This window comes from Phaseolus vulgaris, chromosome 7, assembly GCF_000499845.2.
Source record: "Phaseolus vulgaris cultivar G19833 chromosome 7, P. vulgaris v2.0, whole genome shotgun sequence".
Classification (NCBI taxonomy): domain Eukaryota; kingdom Viridiplantae; phylum Streptophyta; class Magnoliopsida; order Fabales; family Fabaceae; genus Phaseolus; species Phaseolus vulgaris.
Window position 1 is genome coordinate 17477078 of NC_023753.2, and position 16945 is coordinate 17494022.

General features: G+C 29.7%; 1 protein-coding gene across 1 annotated transcript; it reads right to left on the reverse strand.

Moving 5' to 3' along the window:
- Positions 1-14348: 14348 nt before the first annotated feature.
- LOC137827880 (36.4 kDa proline-rich protein-like) lies at positions 14349-16593 on the reverse strand. Its single transcript, XM_068634239.1, has 2 exons — positions 15398-16593; positions 14349-14680 (listed from the first exon to the last, which is right to left on the reverse strand). Exon 1 carries the CDS (start codon positions 16413-16415, stop codon positions 15417-15419), a length of 999 nt encoding a protein of 332 aa, XP_068490340.1. The 5' UTR covers positions 16416-16593; the 3' UTR covers positions 14349-14680; positions 15398-15416.
- Between the last annotated feature and the right edge of the window lie 352 nt (positions 16594-16945).

Genomic DNA, 16945 nt, shown 5'->3' on the forward strand with positions numbered 1-16945 from the left:
TGACACTGCCTTTTGTGCTTTTGACTTACTTATACTGGTGTTCCATTTCTTTACAACTTTATTTCGTACATCATGACTTTTGAGCTTAAGATTTTGACCTAAAGAAGACTCCAACCTCCCACTTAACCATTTGGTACTCATCAATCAACCTTAAATTGCCTATTGTAGGTATGTACACAATTTATTTTCCATAACTTCCACGAACTTGTTGAGGGTAAGTACCTACAATATGCATACCACTAACATTTTTCTTCTGCTCCATTGCACTTCATCTGAGCTCTCCTATTAACATTTTTTATTATTTTTAAATCAATCCCTGGGTGGACAACATAACTTCTAATGGCATCTTTGAATGCATCCTTTTCTGAAAAATATATACCTATATCCCAGGAGAAATTTGTCGTGTCCTCGGGCATTTTAAAAGATAGAAATTAACCACCAATACTGATATCCTCACCACACCTTCTTTAACTTCCTCCACACTATCTAATTATTCTAATTCCCAATTAATATCTAACAATCCTATATCATGCACAACTTTATCTTCAGCCCGCCCTCATCATCAGAAAAATTCTGCAAATCATCTACATAATTTAGTTCATTACCATATGATGGAATGTTTGCCTCCCTTTGAATTCTTTGACTTTGCTTACTCTCAGTAGCCCTGACCTCTTGTATTGAACAAGATGCTTTGATGCCTCAAAATCTGTTTGGAAAGCTTGAAGACCCTGTTGCTATATGTGTGTGTGTTGTCTAGTAGTTTTTGACTTGTTAATTCACTCCTTGTATTGATCCAAGCTCACTTGAATCTTTATCTCTTTTAAAAAAATGTTTTCTTAAAAGCTGAGAAATTTTTAGTCAGTTGTTTTTCAAATCAATCCATTGAAAAAGATGTTACTAAAAGGGATTGAGGCTAAGGCAAGTTTTTCAACCTGTTTGACACTTAGTGGTTTCCAAAATAATTTGGAAAAACTTTGCTTTATTTTTTCTTTGCTTTCAAACGGAAACAACCGGTTATTTCGATAAAACAACTGGTTGTTTTTATGAAAACCTTAACAAAAAATTTATTTCAATCTGTTGTTTTTATAACAGAATTATGTTAAGTGTTTTAAACTATTTTTAAATGATTTCAACTTCTTTTGGTTTATGATCTAAAAGCTTTGACCACTTGCTTGAGTCTACATATAGGTTGTTTGATATTCTTTTCAAGACACTAAGAAAGAAAGATTATTATCCAGTTGAACAGAAAATCAATTGGTTGATTTTTCAAAACTTTTCACTCTACTTCCAATCTTTGCGAAAATCTTGTGAAAACAATTCACCCCCTCTTGTGTTAGGCCACTAATTCTAACATCTTGAACCTCAATAAACCTATCACCCTGACCCTCACCTCTTGCATTGTCAGTCTCACTCTGAACTTCAACAAATTCAACATTGTCCTCCCTTAACAATGAAGGATCTTCTGACACATGCCCAACATTGTCATAAGCATCATACTCACCAATAGTCTCAACATCAACCTCACCAACAGTCTCACCAAAAGCCTCATCAACATCACCATCACCCTCCTTAGGATCAAATTCCTCACCAACATTATGCTTAACATCACCATCACCCTTTTCAGAATCAACTTCCTCACCGTCATCATCCTCAACATCAGCTTCCCTAACCTAACTTTCATGAACATCACCCTCCTCAGCATCACCTTCCTGATAATCATCCTTTCACGCACCCTCATCCCTTATATTATATAAAATAATGTTCAACAACCTATGCCTCTGAAACATTATGTACTAAAAATAAATTAACTTCATTATATCTATTTGCAACTTTTAGCATATTTATTGCACCACCGTCATCAACCAAAACCTGGAATCTATCTTCCAACAAAAAACAACCTCCATGTAAAATACCACATTTGGTCTACTGTTAAAAACCACATCTCCTTCACAAGACCTACTATTTCAAAGTAACTCCATCTATTAGAGTTACATGACCATGTTGATGTCTGATCACCCACATATCTCATTTTCTCTCCTTCCAAATATTTCCCACTATGGTGGACCACAAGGTCAACATGATAATGAATTTATATAAGGTATCCCTGTAAAAAAATAGCTATGGACAAAAATACTAAACAAATTACAAACTAATCCTTCATTTAATAAATTGAAAAGGAATATTGGACCACATACATGAAAAATTTGCACATGGTGGGACCATAAACCCTAAATTACTATTAAAGTTCCCTCAAAGTAATCAACTACACAACATACAACATATAAAATAACCCAATCAAATAAACAACATTTCAGACCCACCAAAAACCCCCCAAATCAACCAGTCGTTGAACACACATAGTGAAAATGAAGAATACCTAACCTTCGAAAACGTCGAACTGCAACACAATCAAGAATCAAAATCACTAAACGCGCGAACCCAAAAATGAACATTCTACCACAATTAACAATCCAAATCGTCCAAATCATCATAAACTCAAATAAGTGATTGTAATTAAACAAACTCCAATATCTCATTTTCCAATTTTGTTATGTTTAACAATCTCTCAAACCCTCCAACTGCCAGTTAGAAACCCTCATTATAAATTTTTCCCATTTAATAGTCCATGTTTGCAATTTTCTGTGCCACATCAAAAACATTTAACGTTGTTAGTCCAAAGTTAACAGAAGAGACCAACTTAAATACATTTTAAAAAACGTGAGGACCAAATTGAATTTTTTAATAAGTACAGTAGTAAATTGAATATTTTTCCTAAATTCAGGGACAAAAAATAATTAAACCTTAATAAATCTAATAATTTCATCTAATCATTATAAAAGTAAAACTAATAAAGAAATTATATTACAATTTGTTAATTACCCAAATATAAAAATTGTCGGTTATTAATATATTTTTGCAATTAATTAGTATAAATAGTACAAAATTCAATAAAACATTATGTTTTGAGTATTTTTTATTGACAATACTCAATTATCACATATCTCTAATTAAAATACAAGACTTATAATTTATCACTCTTAAATTAACCATTAATGCTATTTTTTTAATATTTATGAGAAAGTAGTAATAACACAAATTATAGTATTTTTTTCTTTTTAACAAATGTAAAGAGAGAGATAAAGTTGGCAAATTTTCCTTCCATCTCCATATTAAATGTTTAATAGTCATTTTTGCCCTTGTATGCTTTTTCTTTGTTTTGTTCCTTCAGATTGAACAATCTGAAAGTTATGACTGGATTCGAAAAATACCTTGAGGATTGTAAAATCTGAAAGTCATTTGGAAAAATGTATTATGGATTGTACAGTCCAAAAGATTGTACTATAATGAAACATTTTGAGTAAATGACTTTCGAATTGTACAATCCAAAGGATATGACCGAATTTGGAAAATACCTTTCACATTGTACAATTGATAAATCATTTAAAAAGTTTATTTTGAATTGTACAGACAAAAGTTATTTCAAAAAATTTATTCAAAATGGGTTGTGTCTTGATTTAGAGATTCTATTTATTTTTAGGCCATGAAGAATGAGAGAGGAGAATAGGAGGTGAAAGTGACGAGACATCAACATCACATCGCCTTACGACACCAATAGCAGTCATTTTTTATGAGGAGGAGGAAAGTGCAGGGATGGAAATTGATCACACTTAAAGAAGAGGAAGTTGGAAATGGGAACAAAGAAGAAGACGAAGAGAGTTTAAACACTTTTTTTTAGTTACGAGGATTCAACGAACTTACCTTGTTATTATATTAGAGAAAGGCAGATAATCCATAAGATCTGGTAAGAAATAAATATCCCCTTAAGAGGAATTCCATTGAGAGGAAATCAAAACATCTTTCTCCTAAGGGCATGGTCCCCAAAAAATTAATGTATTTCAGTCAATTTCGTTGGATGGGCATTATTTTCATATATTGTTCCTTTCTAACATTGCAAAAAAGAAATCAAACAATTGAAAGCACTAAAGTTCATTCGCAAAAAACCGAATTCGATAATAGCTTATGGATTCTATAACCCCTGCATTACAATTTAATTACAATTTAGAAGATAATTACAAATTTTGAAATTACCTTTTGGACTGTATAATTCTGAATGTAATTTTAAAATGTATTTTGGATTGTACAATTTAAAATGTATTTTCGGATCTATCTTCTGCATTGTACAATTCAAGAGGGGGTGTACGCGTTGTACAATCTGATATACACGAAAACAATAAAAAAAGTGAACTAAAAACTAATGGTAAAAATACCACAAAACTTACTTCAACCATCAACTTTCATCAGCAACAACGGCCACTGGCCACCACAAGCAACTGACCACTTGAAAATGAAGAAGATGCCACTACACTCTCCAACAAAACAAAAATCCAACATATACTCAAAAGGGTAGAGTTGGAGATAAAAAAAATATGGAGATGTAGGGAGAAGGTGTGGAGGTGTAGGGAGAAGGTGGAGGTGTAGGGAGAATTTACCACCAAAGTTTCAGTTCCGTGTTTTGGGGCCCAATCATAGATAAATGAAAGTGTTTTACTATATATACTTCCCAAGTTTAATAAACACACTCCCTTTTAACAGTTTTTAAATTTTTGTTATCATAAACGCATGACTTATCACGACCATATGTATATTTTTTATTATGTTATCTTATTAAATGAGTTAAATTTAATAATATATTTATTTAAATATAATATTTATAGTGTTATTTTCTATATTTACTGTTTGTATTTTATAATTAGAATACAAATAGTATTACAAGACTAATATAAATTACAAATTTACTTGGAAAAGTAAAAAAAAAAAAAACACAACTACATTATGAAGTAGTTAAGATATGTATAGTTATTTTTAGTGAAGGGATAATTTATATTATCTTTTTTGTTAGTTCTGTGGCGAATCTCTTTTATAAATCTAATAGTATTTTTTTTAAATGATCGATTCAGTCTTCCAAACAATACAATGTTCACTTTATGCTTGAACATATAAAAGGTCCTGCAATTACATTTTCTTATTAAATTTTGCAAAACTATTTTATCAGAAGAATACATTTTTGAAAACAAATTGAACCCTAAATTAAGAACTATGTTATTATTAAGCAATATTTTAATATCATTAATTATTTAATTATATTAATTAAATTAACATTTTAAGTTGTATAAATTTAAGGTGAAAATATAGAAATTATAATAGTATGGATATTTAGAACAAGTAGAATATTCTAAGAAAATTATATTGAGAATTTGAAATAGATAGACTTGAGTTGCTTAATGAAGCACCCATGCTTAACTTTTTTATTAAATAATATATATTATAAAAATAATTTATAAATCAATATAAAAATATTTTTAAAAAAAGTGATTCAAATATTAAATGTTAAAGTGAACGTTATATTTTAAACGTTAATAATTTATTTTTAAAATAATTTTATATTTATACTATTATATAAAGAAAATATCAATTTAATAATTCACTTTGGTGTTATCTTTTAATTCAAAAAAATTATCCTTTAATAAATAAAAAATAATTTATTTATTTATATCATATTATAAAGAGAATATAAAATTTAATAACTTTATTTGTTACCACTTTTAATTGGGTAATTTTACTTTTTAATAAATAAAAATAATAATTTATTTATTTTTGATAAAAAAATAATCGAATGAATCTATTTTAAAAATAATTAAATAACTTATTTTTTAAAAATAATGACTATATATATTTACATAATTATATATATATATATATAATATTTTATACTACTATTTTTTATTTATAAAATTAGAAGAAAATTATATATATTTTAATGAGATAATAATATAAATACACATGCATCTCCACATATGTGTTTTTACTAATAGGATGATACAAATATTTTACTCAAGTCATTTTACAATTTTTGTTTTCCTTTCCATTCTCTCTCTCAAATTTCCTTCTTATTCCAATTTTATATACTTTAAAAAAAATCATTTGTTTTTACACACTAGAAAGATAGCAAAATTGATTCAATAGGAATATGTTTTAGTTTTATTAAAATTTTCAATCTCTATTTAATCTAAATTCTTAAAATTCTACATAATTATTATACCCTTAAAATAACTTACATATGAGTATTTTTTTAATGTTTACTATTTTTATATGGATATCTCATATTTCAATCATCATCAATTAAATTTATAATGTATCATTGTATCATAACATTGTAATCCTAATTCATAATACATTTCATTTTAAATCAAAAAGGAAGTGTGTCAACAAAGTTTGGACATCAAGATGAGCATATGTGATTGTTGAAGAATTTAGTATTGTAACATCCCTAATTTTTTACCCATATATAATAAAATAAAAGTAAAATAAACACTATCTACTTAACATATGAATATATATAACTATCTCATAATTGTATCTAAAAAAAAAATATCCCTCTTCATAGGGATTTTAATATATACATCAAAAGTTTTAAAAACAAATAGAGCATTCAAATTAAAATTTTCACATCCTCCAGTTGCTCACTTAGGAGCTCTATTACCTGCAATCTCGTCTGCTCCCGTGTACCACACGATCATCACAGATAAAGAAACAAACACAAAACGAATAACAGGGTAAGCTAGCTATAACAAAATTTTCTATATAATTTAAATTTCAAATTGATACACAAAATTCATAAATTCTCATACAATTTCTCAAACATTTCACATAACCATTAAGTGTTTATCACGTTCATCATCCACATTACTCCTATCAGATTTCTACTGACTCACATACTCAGACACTTGACTCTACTTCCGGAAGACTCGTGTATTGAAATTAGCATCCAGAGACCTGCACCTGTCATACTAATGCTGTGAAGCCCACACAGTCATGCACATAATTATCTCAATATCTCATCATCTCATCATCTTCGTATGACAGGGTAAATCCATTTGATCTGCTCTGATCAGTTCTTTCAAACCTCAGACTCAGCCAAATGAACCTCCTTCGACACTCACCAACTGAATAACTTCATCTATCTGATTCCACTATATCAGTAGAGTCAGGATCGTCTCATTCACAGGACACTCACAAATCAATACACCCTAATAACAATCTCAACACAGTATTTCCTTTCCTGAAAATACTATGTCTTGATCACACTTTAACCTCATTACATACATCATTTAACATATCAATGCACCACTCAATCACATCATATTTAAACTTTCTAAACAATCCAAATATATCTCAAACTTTACTTATATACATAATTAATTCCAAATATATGCTCTTTAAATCAATCATCATTTAAAATCAAACAACCACTTCTCATCAAACATCTCATTAAGTAATTCAACAAAATATTCTAAAACAAGTTCAACTCATTTATATTATTATTCAAACACTTTCAATTCTCAATCACAAACACCTTCAACAACTTATTCACCTTAAAATCAATATAAAATATTCAAAGTCAACTATTTTAGTCAATATATTACTTTACTCTTCAAAAAAGACAATCCTGCAAGCAAAAACAATTGGAATTGGTGACCACGTCACCTCCACATCCAGAATCTTCTAACCTAGGGTTTTAATGAAAAGAATAAGACTAGCTTCCCTTACCTGGACTTGAGCAGATGCTCACTAAGAGCTCCAACCACCAAAATCTTAATCTTAAGGATAATCTAACCTGCACCACAAAGTTCTGATCACAAATCTAACTATATCACTATGACCCTGATCTAACAGAGACTAATTCTGAAGATAAAAACCTCACATGCAAACTTAAACTAAAAGGCACCCTAACCATATCAAAACTAACTCAGAAAATGAGCCAAAAATGAACTTACTCTATCTAAGATTCTGATCGGGCAATCTCGTAGAGTTCACTGACTCCGATCGTCAAACTGATGAGCGAGGAGATCAGAATCTTAGAGAGAAGGGAGAGGAAAGAAAGAGGGGAACAAAAATGAACTTATTCTATGAAAGATTTTGATCGGGCAGTCTTGTAGATCTCGCTGTCAGGAGTCTAATGGTGGACTCCGATTGTCAAACAGATGAGCGAGGAGGTCAGAATCTTAGAGAGAAGGGAGAGAAAAGGAAAAGGAAACTTCTAGAGAGATGGTGGTTCTTTTAAAATGAAACCTGAATAACTAATTTTCTATTTATATAGCTTTTTCACTTTAATAATAAAATATTCAGGTGTCATTTTAATTGTACCATTTCTACTCTAAGACTATTTTTCTCGGTCTTTACAAGTATAATATGGAAATTGTTTTTGACCTATTTTGTGCTTTGTGAGCAATATGTTATGTTTTCATTTGTAATACTTCATAGTACTATTCGTCTTATATTGCTTCCTTGTATTTTTTTAACTCATATTTTGTGTTTAATTTGAATTTCAATGTGTTTACTTGATATAATTTGGTGTATTTTTATAAATATTTTGATATATGTTGTCATTGATTAATCTTATATCTGTTTATTCGTTTTATTTATTGAAAAATTAATTTAACAAACATAGATAAAAAAAATACAATAGATGCAAATAATTGTGGTTTAAAAAACACATTAATGCTTAAATGATAAATGAATAAAGAAAAAACAAATTTTCATAATTTTGAAACCTATGGTATTTTTTAAAGAGGTTCTAAAACATTTTACGGAGGTTTTGAACCCTATAATATTTTACGGAGGTTTTGAAATCCAGGGTATTTTATGGAGGTTTTGAAACCCATGGTATTTTACGGAGGTTATAAACCTGTGGTATTTTACGGAGGTTTTGAAACCCATGGTATTTTACGGAGGTTATAAACCTGTGGTATTTTACGGAGGTTATAAACCTGTGGTATTTTACGGAGGTATTTTACAGAGGTTTTGAAGCCCATGGTATTTTACGGAGATTCTTAAACTCATGGTATTTAATAGGGATTTTGAAAGGTTTTTCCTGAGGTTTAAAAAAATCTCGGGAAACACATTTCCCATGGATGGTTTAGCGGGAGAAACTGCAACCCTGGGTAAATGACTTAATGGAGGTTTTAACCTTGGGTAATGTAAAAATAAACTCCCGTTAAAACCATTTTTTCTTGTAGTGCGAGGAAGATATAAGATGCTTATAATTTTTTTATAAATAATAGAAACTGTTTTAAATATTTATAATTTTTTAGTTTATAAAATAATATTTAATTTAATTAATATAATAATTAATTATTATTTTTTAAAAAAAATATTATTTAATAATTATGTTATAGTGAAAACAACTTGTTGAAATGTAATTATTGGAAACTAGTTGTTGAGAACTAACCATTGAAAATCAAATATTCGAAACTAGTTATTACTTAAACAAATCTTCTTTATATAACATTTTGCACACTTTTATTATTAAATTTTTTCAACCTTGATACTTTTCGCTGTTCCTTCATTGAGTTTTAGCACTTGATCTGGGAAATTGAGAATGAAATGATTAAAGATTTCACATATGATGATTATTGAAGAACTATACACAAGGTTGTTAATGGTGAGACATCAAACCATAGGTAGAAGGAGACATCATATATGTTGAAAAAGAAGGCCATGCTGAGTTGTTTAATGCGTAAAGCAAAAATATCTCTTCTTTTTTATGATTAGTATTTTTAGGTGAGTTTATAATTCTCAAATAAAATCATTAAATAAAAGTTAATTTAAAAAGTAAAATAATTAGTTATTATATTAATTAAATTAAAAAATATTTTATAAATTAAAAAAATATTTTATAAATTAAAAAAAATAATTAATATTTAAAATAATTTTATTATTAATAAAAATTTATAAAATAATTTTAAATTAGTATTTAATAATGATTAATTATTAAAATGGCAATTATGATCATAGCCGCCGTCTATACCTCGACCATGTGCACTTTAAGGAAATTCTAGGAAAGGGTATAAAGGAAGGTTATGCTCATAACCACGATTTATGTGTAACTTATACATGTCGGTTCTAGACTCATTATTTATGTCTCAATAAAATAAATTATGTGATCATAGATAACAATTTCAAAATCGCTGTTTAATTGCTAAAAAAATCGTTGTCTTTGACCTTTTATGCACCAGTGCATGCAAAACATAATTGTTTCATCTAAAAGACGATATAACACTGTGCAATATTATTTAATAATAAGCACGTTGAAGTAACATTGTACATTCGACAAATTTAAAGAGACATTATCCTATAAAACATAATTACAAAAAGAAAAAAAAATGTAAAGAAAAAAAAAATGAATGTATTGTTACATAAAATGCATTTAATATCTCCTTCTATATCAACTTCATCAAACTAAAGAAAGACATTAAAAAAAAACTAAAACTAGTCAACGCATAAACACTTTCACAACGACTACTTCCTTCCTTCTGTATCTATATTTTCTTAATTTCGAAATTCAATATCTTAGACATAAACACACAATTTACTTCTTATAAATGAGTGTCGAAAATCCTACAATCAATCTATATTATTACTTAAAACTAAAAAACAATCTACCATATCGTGAAAACAAATATTATCTTTCTCCTCATCATGTGGTACTTTCTAGTTACATCATCAAATGTCAGTTGATTAGTTGAGAAAAGTTTAGAAAAGTAAACTCAGAAACGTTTCCCTTTAATTGGGCGGATCTCAGGTAGATGGAGGATTCACATCGAAAGCTTGCTTGTAAAAAGAGAAAAAATAAAAACAAATATGGAAAACATTATATATATAACACTTATATACTATTTAAATTATGGAAAAGCTTTAATATATACCTTTTCGTCATCAATCTTAGAAGTTAATTTTATTTTCTCGTTCTCTTCTTCTTCTACTTCCATTAAAGTCATCTGCTTCCTCTCGTTCTTCTGTATCCAAAATGAGGAAATATAGACAAAAGAGTGCATAATATAATCTTGACAAAATTACAGCTGGCTACTCAATCTTCTTACGCAATAAATGATGCAGGCTTTTATCTACACAGACAAAAGATGAACTATGATACTTACTTTCATGTGATTCACACCCTTGTCCTATACTACGATTCTATTATAATAATTCAACTTTATGAAAAGTGCTTTTACGTGTTTATCGCACCACAAAAAAATAATAATATTATACTCCACATGTACTACTGTATTGTCATATTACATTGGGTAATATTGTTTTTCATAAAATGTTTTATATAATCAATTTTACAATAATTTAATGATAATAATTATAATAAAATAAAACTGGAGGTCTTTGTGTAATTATCAATAAAACTAATAAATATTTTATACAATTAAAAAGTTTATAGGAGTGACAATTTACCTTTTCACGTGATAAATATAATAAAGATAAAATTGTTCGTGGAAATCCATTCTAGATGGCAGGAATATGTGTTACATGTTCACATGTGCTGCCATACTAGTTAATTATTGTTTGGATAATGGATGGTGAAATCTTCGTAGCTTTCAAGGATGTGATTTTTTCTACAAATAAAAATGATTTTGTTCGTTTTACTTTGCTTTGTTTTCTTATTAGATTTTGACAAAGTACTCTCTCACAAATCTTGTTTTTTCTTTTCCTTTTATAAGAACAACTATAAAATGTTATTGACTTTTACCTTTTCATTGTTATTTAGCTTTGAAAAACAAAACTACGATAGTTTATTTACCTTTTTAGTCTCCATAAATAAATTAAAAGAATTTTTTTCAACAAAACATAATCTTTAATTTTATATCAACAAATATAGAGTCATTATCACCGTTCGTTTAAAAGGTTGAGTTTCTCTTTTGTGTACTCTTTTAAGTAATCGGAATTTTGGTTTTAAGGTCTTTAGATTTTAGGTATTTTGTTTTCAAGTTTTTGAATATCTGCGGTTATATTTTGGTGTTTAAATAATTCTAATTCGAATAATGAATATATAGTAAAGTTAAAAAATTTATTATTTTCTCATTGTATTGTATGGATAATTGTGTTGGAGATTCCACATTGACTAGAGATTAGAACTTTCATACTATATAAGTGGGTGCAAACATCATCCCATGAGCCGGTTTTATGGGGTTGAGTTAGGCTTAAAGTTTACTTCGTAATATGGTATCAAAGCCATTTTGAGTCTATCCTAGTGAGTGTTTGTGTTGGGCCTATCGTGTCACCCGCTATCGGACTACCCATAATATATAGTCTCACGCACGAGTTGACAGTCTCGGCGTGAGGGTGTGTGTTGGAGATCCAACATTGACTAGAGATTAGAGCATTTCATAACATATAAGTGGATGCAAACTTCACCCTATGAATCGGTTTTATGAGATTGATTTAAACTTAAAGTTCACTTCATAATAAATTAGAGTAGTCCCAAATATAATCACAATTTATAGGTTGTTTATTGTGTAATTTTTAATAATTACATTATTAAGCTCTTAATTTTGATTAAAAATTGTTTGTTACATATGTTGCTGACAAGTTAGGATGTGGAGTTAAACTTCGATATCTTGAATACTCGGTAAATACTATAAGACGTCAAACACTTAGATAATACGCTACTACAATACTTCAATATCTCAAACATTCATTTAAAAGTACACTATAAGACCTTAATATCAAACTTTATCATCTCAACACTATCATCTAGATACTATAACACATAATAATACTTCGTCATCTCGAATGTGATAGTACAATTTATTTTTAAGTAAAAACTAACTAATTTTTTACTTTCTTTCTCGCACTCATTTTTATGCCAACCAAATAATTGTGGATCAAGTTTAACTTTTACTACGACTAGCAAGTGAGAGTTAAGAGATTATAACCGAATTAATAGTATCACTTTGTAATCATATATATATATATATAAGAAAAAAAAATAATGTTATATAAACATAATTTTTATTCACATTGATTAATTTTAGTTATAAATTATTGAAATACAATAATAAATTTTAATTAAGTTTATTTGGATCTTTATTATTTTTGTTAATTCTTACTTTTAACTCAAGTTCCTTCTTTTGAATTAAAATTGTAGAAAAAATGTAAGGAGAAGAATGAAAAAGTAAAATCTTCAGTATCTCATAAACAAGTTTGGAAATAAATCTTCTACTGAATAGAAGGAAACAAAATCCAAAAATTCTAGAAAATTTTCTAGATTTTTAAAACAGAAAAACCTATAAAAAAAATATAAGACTCAAAGAGAAAATGGGGGAATAACTTCATGAGAATCTTAGTTTTTTTTCCTTTGTAATTCTTTTGTTTTACCTACTAATGAAAGGTTAAACTTTTTTTTTATTGTTTTCTTTGTAATTTTCCATTAACTTATAGGTTTTGATTAATACAAATTTTGTTTTTTTAATTCTATGCATAATTATTTTTATCTTCTAATCTTCTGAAAAATTGATTTTTGTGAGATATTGTAAACACATAATTAAAAGTATTTTTATCTTAAATTTTAATTTTATAATATTGTAAACACATAATTAAAAGTATTTTTTATCTTAAATTTTAATTTTATAATTAGTTCACATTGTTCTAATTAATTAATTTTTTGAATAAATGATTCAAGAAATAATTAATTTATTGAATCACAATTTTTTGAATACATGATTCAAGAAATAATTAATTTATTGAATACGTGATTCAAGAAAAAAAATAATCATTTTTATGAAATATTTAAACGAAATAAGGTAGATAATGATTAAACCAATAGAGACCTACTTTACTAAGATTCAAGTTAAATCATATTGACGCATTTAATCCACCTATTTGAAGATTGCAAAAAAAAAAAAATAGTCTTTAAAAAACCAACTTTTTTTTTTTACTATTTTATAATCTTTACTTTATCTTTCAACAAAACTATCTCAATCCCTTTTTTTATTATTATTGTTCCCTTTTTACGTTATTACTAACTTTTATTTTTATTAGTTCCATATAGATTATAAACATTAACTTCCTGTTCACTATTAGATTTTTTTATTAATCTTTTGAAAGATGACCTGAGATCATCTACCCGCAACTTTGCTATCATCTTTCATCATTAAAGAGGTTTACGGTGACAAAATCATCTTAATAATTAATTTGATGACAAAATCACATCTTTCAAAATGAAAACAAACAATTATAAAATGTTTTTTTCAAATAATTTTACTCTCATTTTATCTCTTTTTGTTGTTGTTTCTATCTCTCTTTCTTCTACTAAGATGCACCCCGCTGGGTATATGATTATTAGATTTCTTTATTTTAATCAGAATCACATTATACAATTTTTTATTAAATTAAAAGCTTGAAGATTTCAATTTCCAATCTCCACCAAGAAAATTAGTGCAAAGGTCGGCAATGCGGGGAGAGAAACGGCATAACAAAAAAAAAACATTTGGAAGAAAATCTAAAAAAACTCACTAACTTTAACTTTTAACTTACTTGTACATTTCCCAACGTACTCACTCAATCACGGGTGAACTTACACACGCTGACATGCACACAGAACCACATGCAAGACAACAAATGGGGAAAGAAAAACACAGAAATTTTGAAAGTTGATGATGCCATGCCAATGATGCATGGCTCTGTAAACATGGAACATCACAAAATTATCTAAGGAAACCAACTTCCCTCATAGTACAATTGTCTTTGTATACAACTTGATGAAAGAGAAACGATTTCTTCACTACATCTTCTCGACTTTGCTTCACTTATTCATGCATGAGTTATGCAATTCCTGGGAATATTAGGCAAAAGAAACTGTTGTTAAAGAATACTCCTATTGATCTTTCCACGAAAATCATAAAACAGTGCTAAAATATATTCTTGTTATGAACATATAAAACCCTATTTCTTGCCCAAAAGTTTATAAGCATATGACCAAAGAAGAATCTTGTTATAGCTAAATATGTACTACATCAAAAACAAAAACAAAAAGAAATCATTGATTTGTTTGTCTTAAGCAAGATTCAATATCCGGATCTGGTTTTTCCATACTGATATTACACTTAAAATGTTTTCTTTTTCTACCCAAAAGTTTATATATACTTGCAAAAACTCATTTCTTCACAGTATTTTTCCACCGTCCTGATTCTCACAGCTAATGATGCATGGAAGAACGAGAGAGAAAAAAAACATGAGAAAATGGAATGATAAAGGATGTATGGAAAAAACAGTTGTTTTTAAAAATATGTGTTTTTCCATTGTTTCTCATCTATACAAACTTTACAAGTTTCTTGTTTCCCTTATTTTCTAAAGGCAGTGAGTGACAAGGGCAAAAGTTGAAGGTCCAAAACATGTATGAAAAAGGTAAAAGAGGAAGAAAAAAAAATGAAAGATGATGGATGACAGGCGAAAAGGCGAAGACATGATGTAAAGTTGATGTGAAACGCGGGTTCGAAAGAAGAAAGCAAGGGCTGAAAGAAGTAATTAAAGTGGGTGCACTAATATATACCTTGATAAATATATATTAACTAACTATCTGCACACTTGAATCCATCTGGTGGAGTCTTGCCACAGTCAATGAGAAGCTGAAGAGCAATGGGGATTATGATGTTGATGTTAAGGATCTTGGCCCTAATGGTTGTGCAGAGGCACACTGCAGCATCCAAGTCCACAAGCCCTGCAAGAACTGGACAACATGTCTGTTTAGCACTGCTTCCAATACCTATGTGGATGAGGCCACCGAGCACATCCACACATGCTCCCAGTTTTAGAGAGTCAATGGGACATGTTGGTTGTGCTGGTGGAGGGTATGGCACCACTGGTGGTGGTGGTGGTGGGCATGGTGTTTCACTTGGAGGGCTTGGTGGCGTCACAGTAGGGGGTGTTGGTTCTGGCACAGGAATAACAGGAGGGTAAACAATGGGTGGCTTTGGCACATAAGGTGGTCTAACTGGGACGACTGGTGGTTTAGGAACGTAAGGAGGTGTAACCGGGACAACCGGTGGTTTAGGGATGTAGGGTGGTGTAACTGGGACGACTGGTGGTTTAGGGATGTAAGGAGGAATAACCGGAACAACAGGTGGTTTAGGGATATAGGGTGGTGTGACAACAGGAGGCTTAGGAATGTAAGGTGGTGTGACAACTGGTGGATTGGGGACATATGGTGGTTTTGGGACATAGGGGGGTGGTTTGACAACTGGAGGTAGTGGAACATAAGGAGGATGTGGGTGAAGTGGTGGCTTAGGGTGAGGTTTTGGGACATAGGGGGGGTGTGGATGCACTGGTGGCTTAGGGTAGTGAGGAGGTTTTGGAACATAGGGTGGATTCACATGTGGAGGTTTGGGAGATGAGTGGGGTGGAGGACAGGGTTTGGGTGGTTTGTGAACTGGTGGTGGCTTCACTATGGGGTGGTGTTTGGGGGGCTTAGGAGAGGGGTAAGGGCAATAAGGACAAGCAAGAACATTGAGCAAGGTGGTGAAGTTGAAGAGAAGGAACAAGAGGAGATTGGGTAGGGCAAACTTTCCCATGACTGGAGATTGTGTAGGGAAAGAGAAAGAGGAATATATGATGTTGTTGCAATGAGTTTCAAAGAATGAGGCTCTTCTTATACGAGGATCCAACCCTCAAACCAAACCCTAGCTTTTATTTTTTTTATTTTTCTCTTTCTCGTGAGTGATGTTGATCACGGACAAGAATTATTATGACAATCAATCAATCTAAATCTAAATGGAACCACACTCTTAACAATTGGAATTAAATTATTAATTTTTTAGATGAATCATAGACTTTGAAGGACAGAAAAATGCATGAGATATAGGTGGGGTCCAGGGTGTGGCAGAGTGAGTTCCTTGGCTTGATTCATGCACAAAAGAGATCAAACAAAGAAAAGAAAAAGGAAAAGTGGGCCATGGTGTTATGTCCAGAACTACGATTTCAATTTTTTGATGGACAGGGGAATCAATAAAAAGCAGTGGTGAGCCAAGAACATTTTTGACTTGTAGTGACAAGTGGAAGTGGGTTATTCTGCCCGTGATGAAAAATCTAACTTAATTCATAA

Bases quoted from the DNA above. Each gene is read 5' to 3' on its own strand.
- LOC137827880 (XM_068634239.1), bottom strand. From the start codon at position 16,415: ATGGGAAAGTTTGCCCTACCCAATCTCCTCTTGTTCCTTCTCTTCAAC.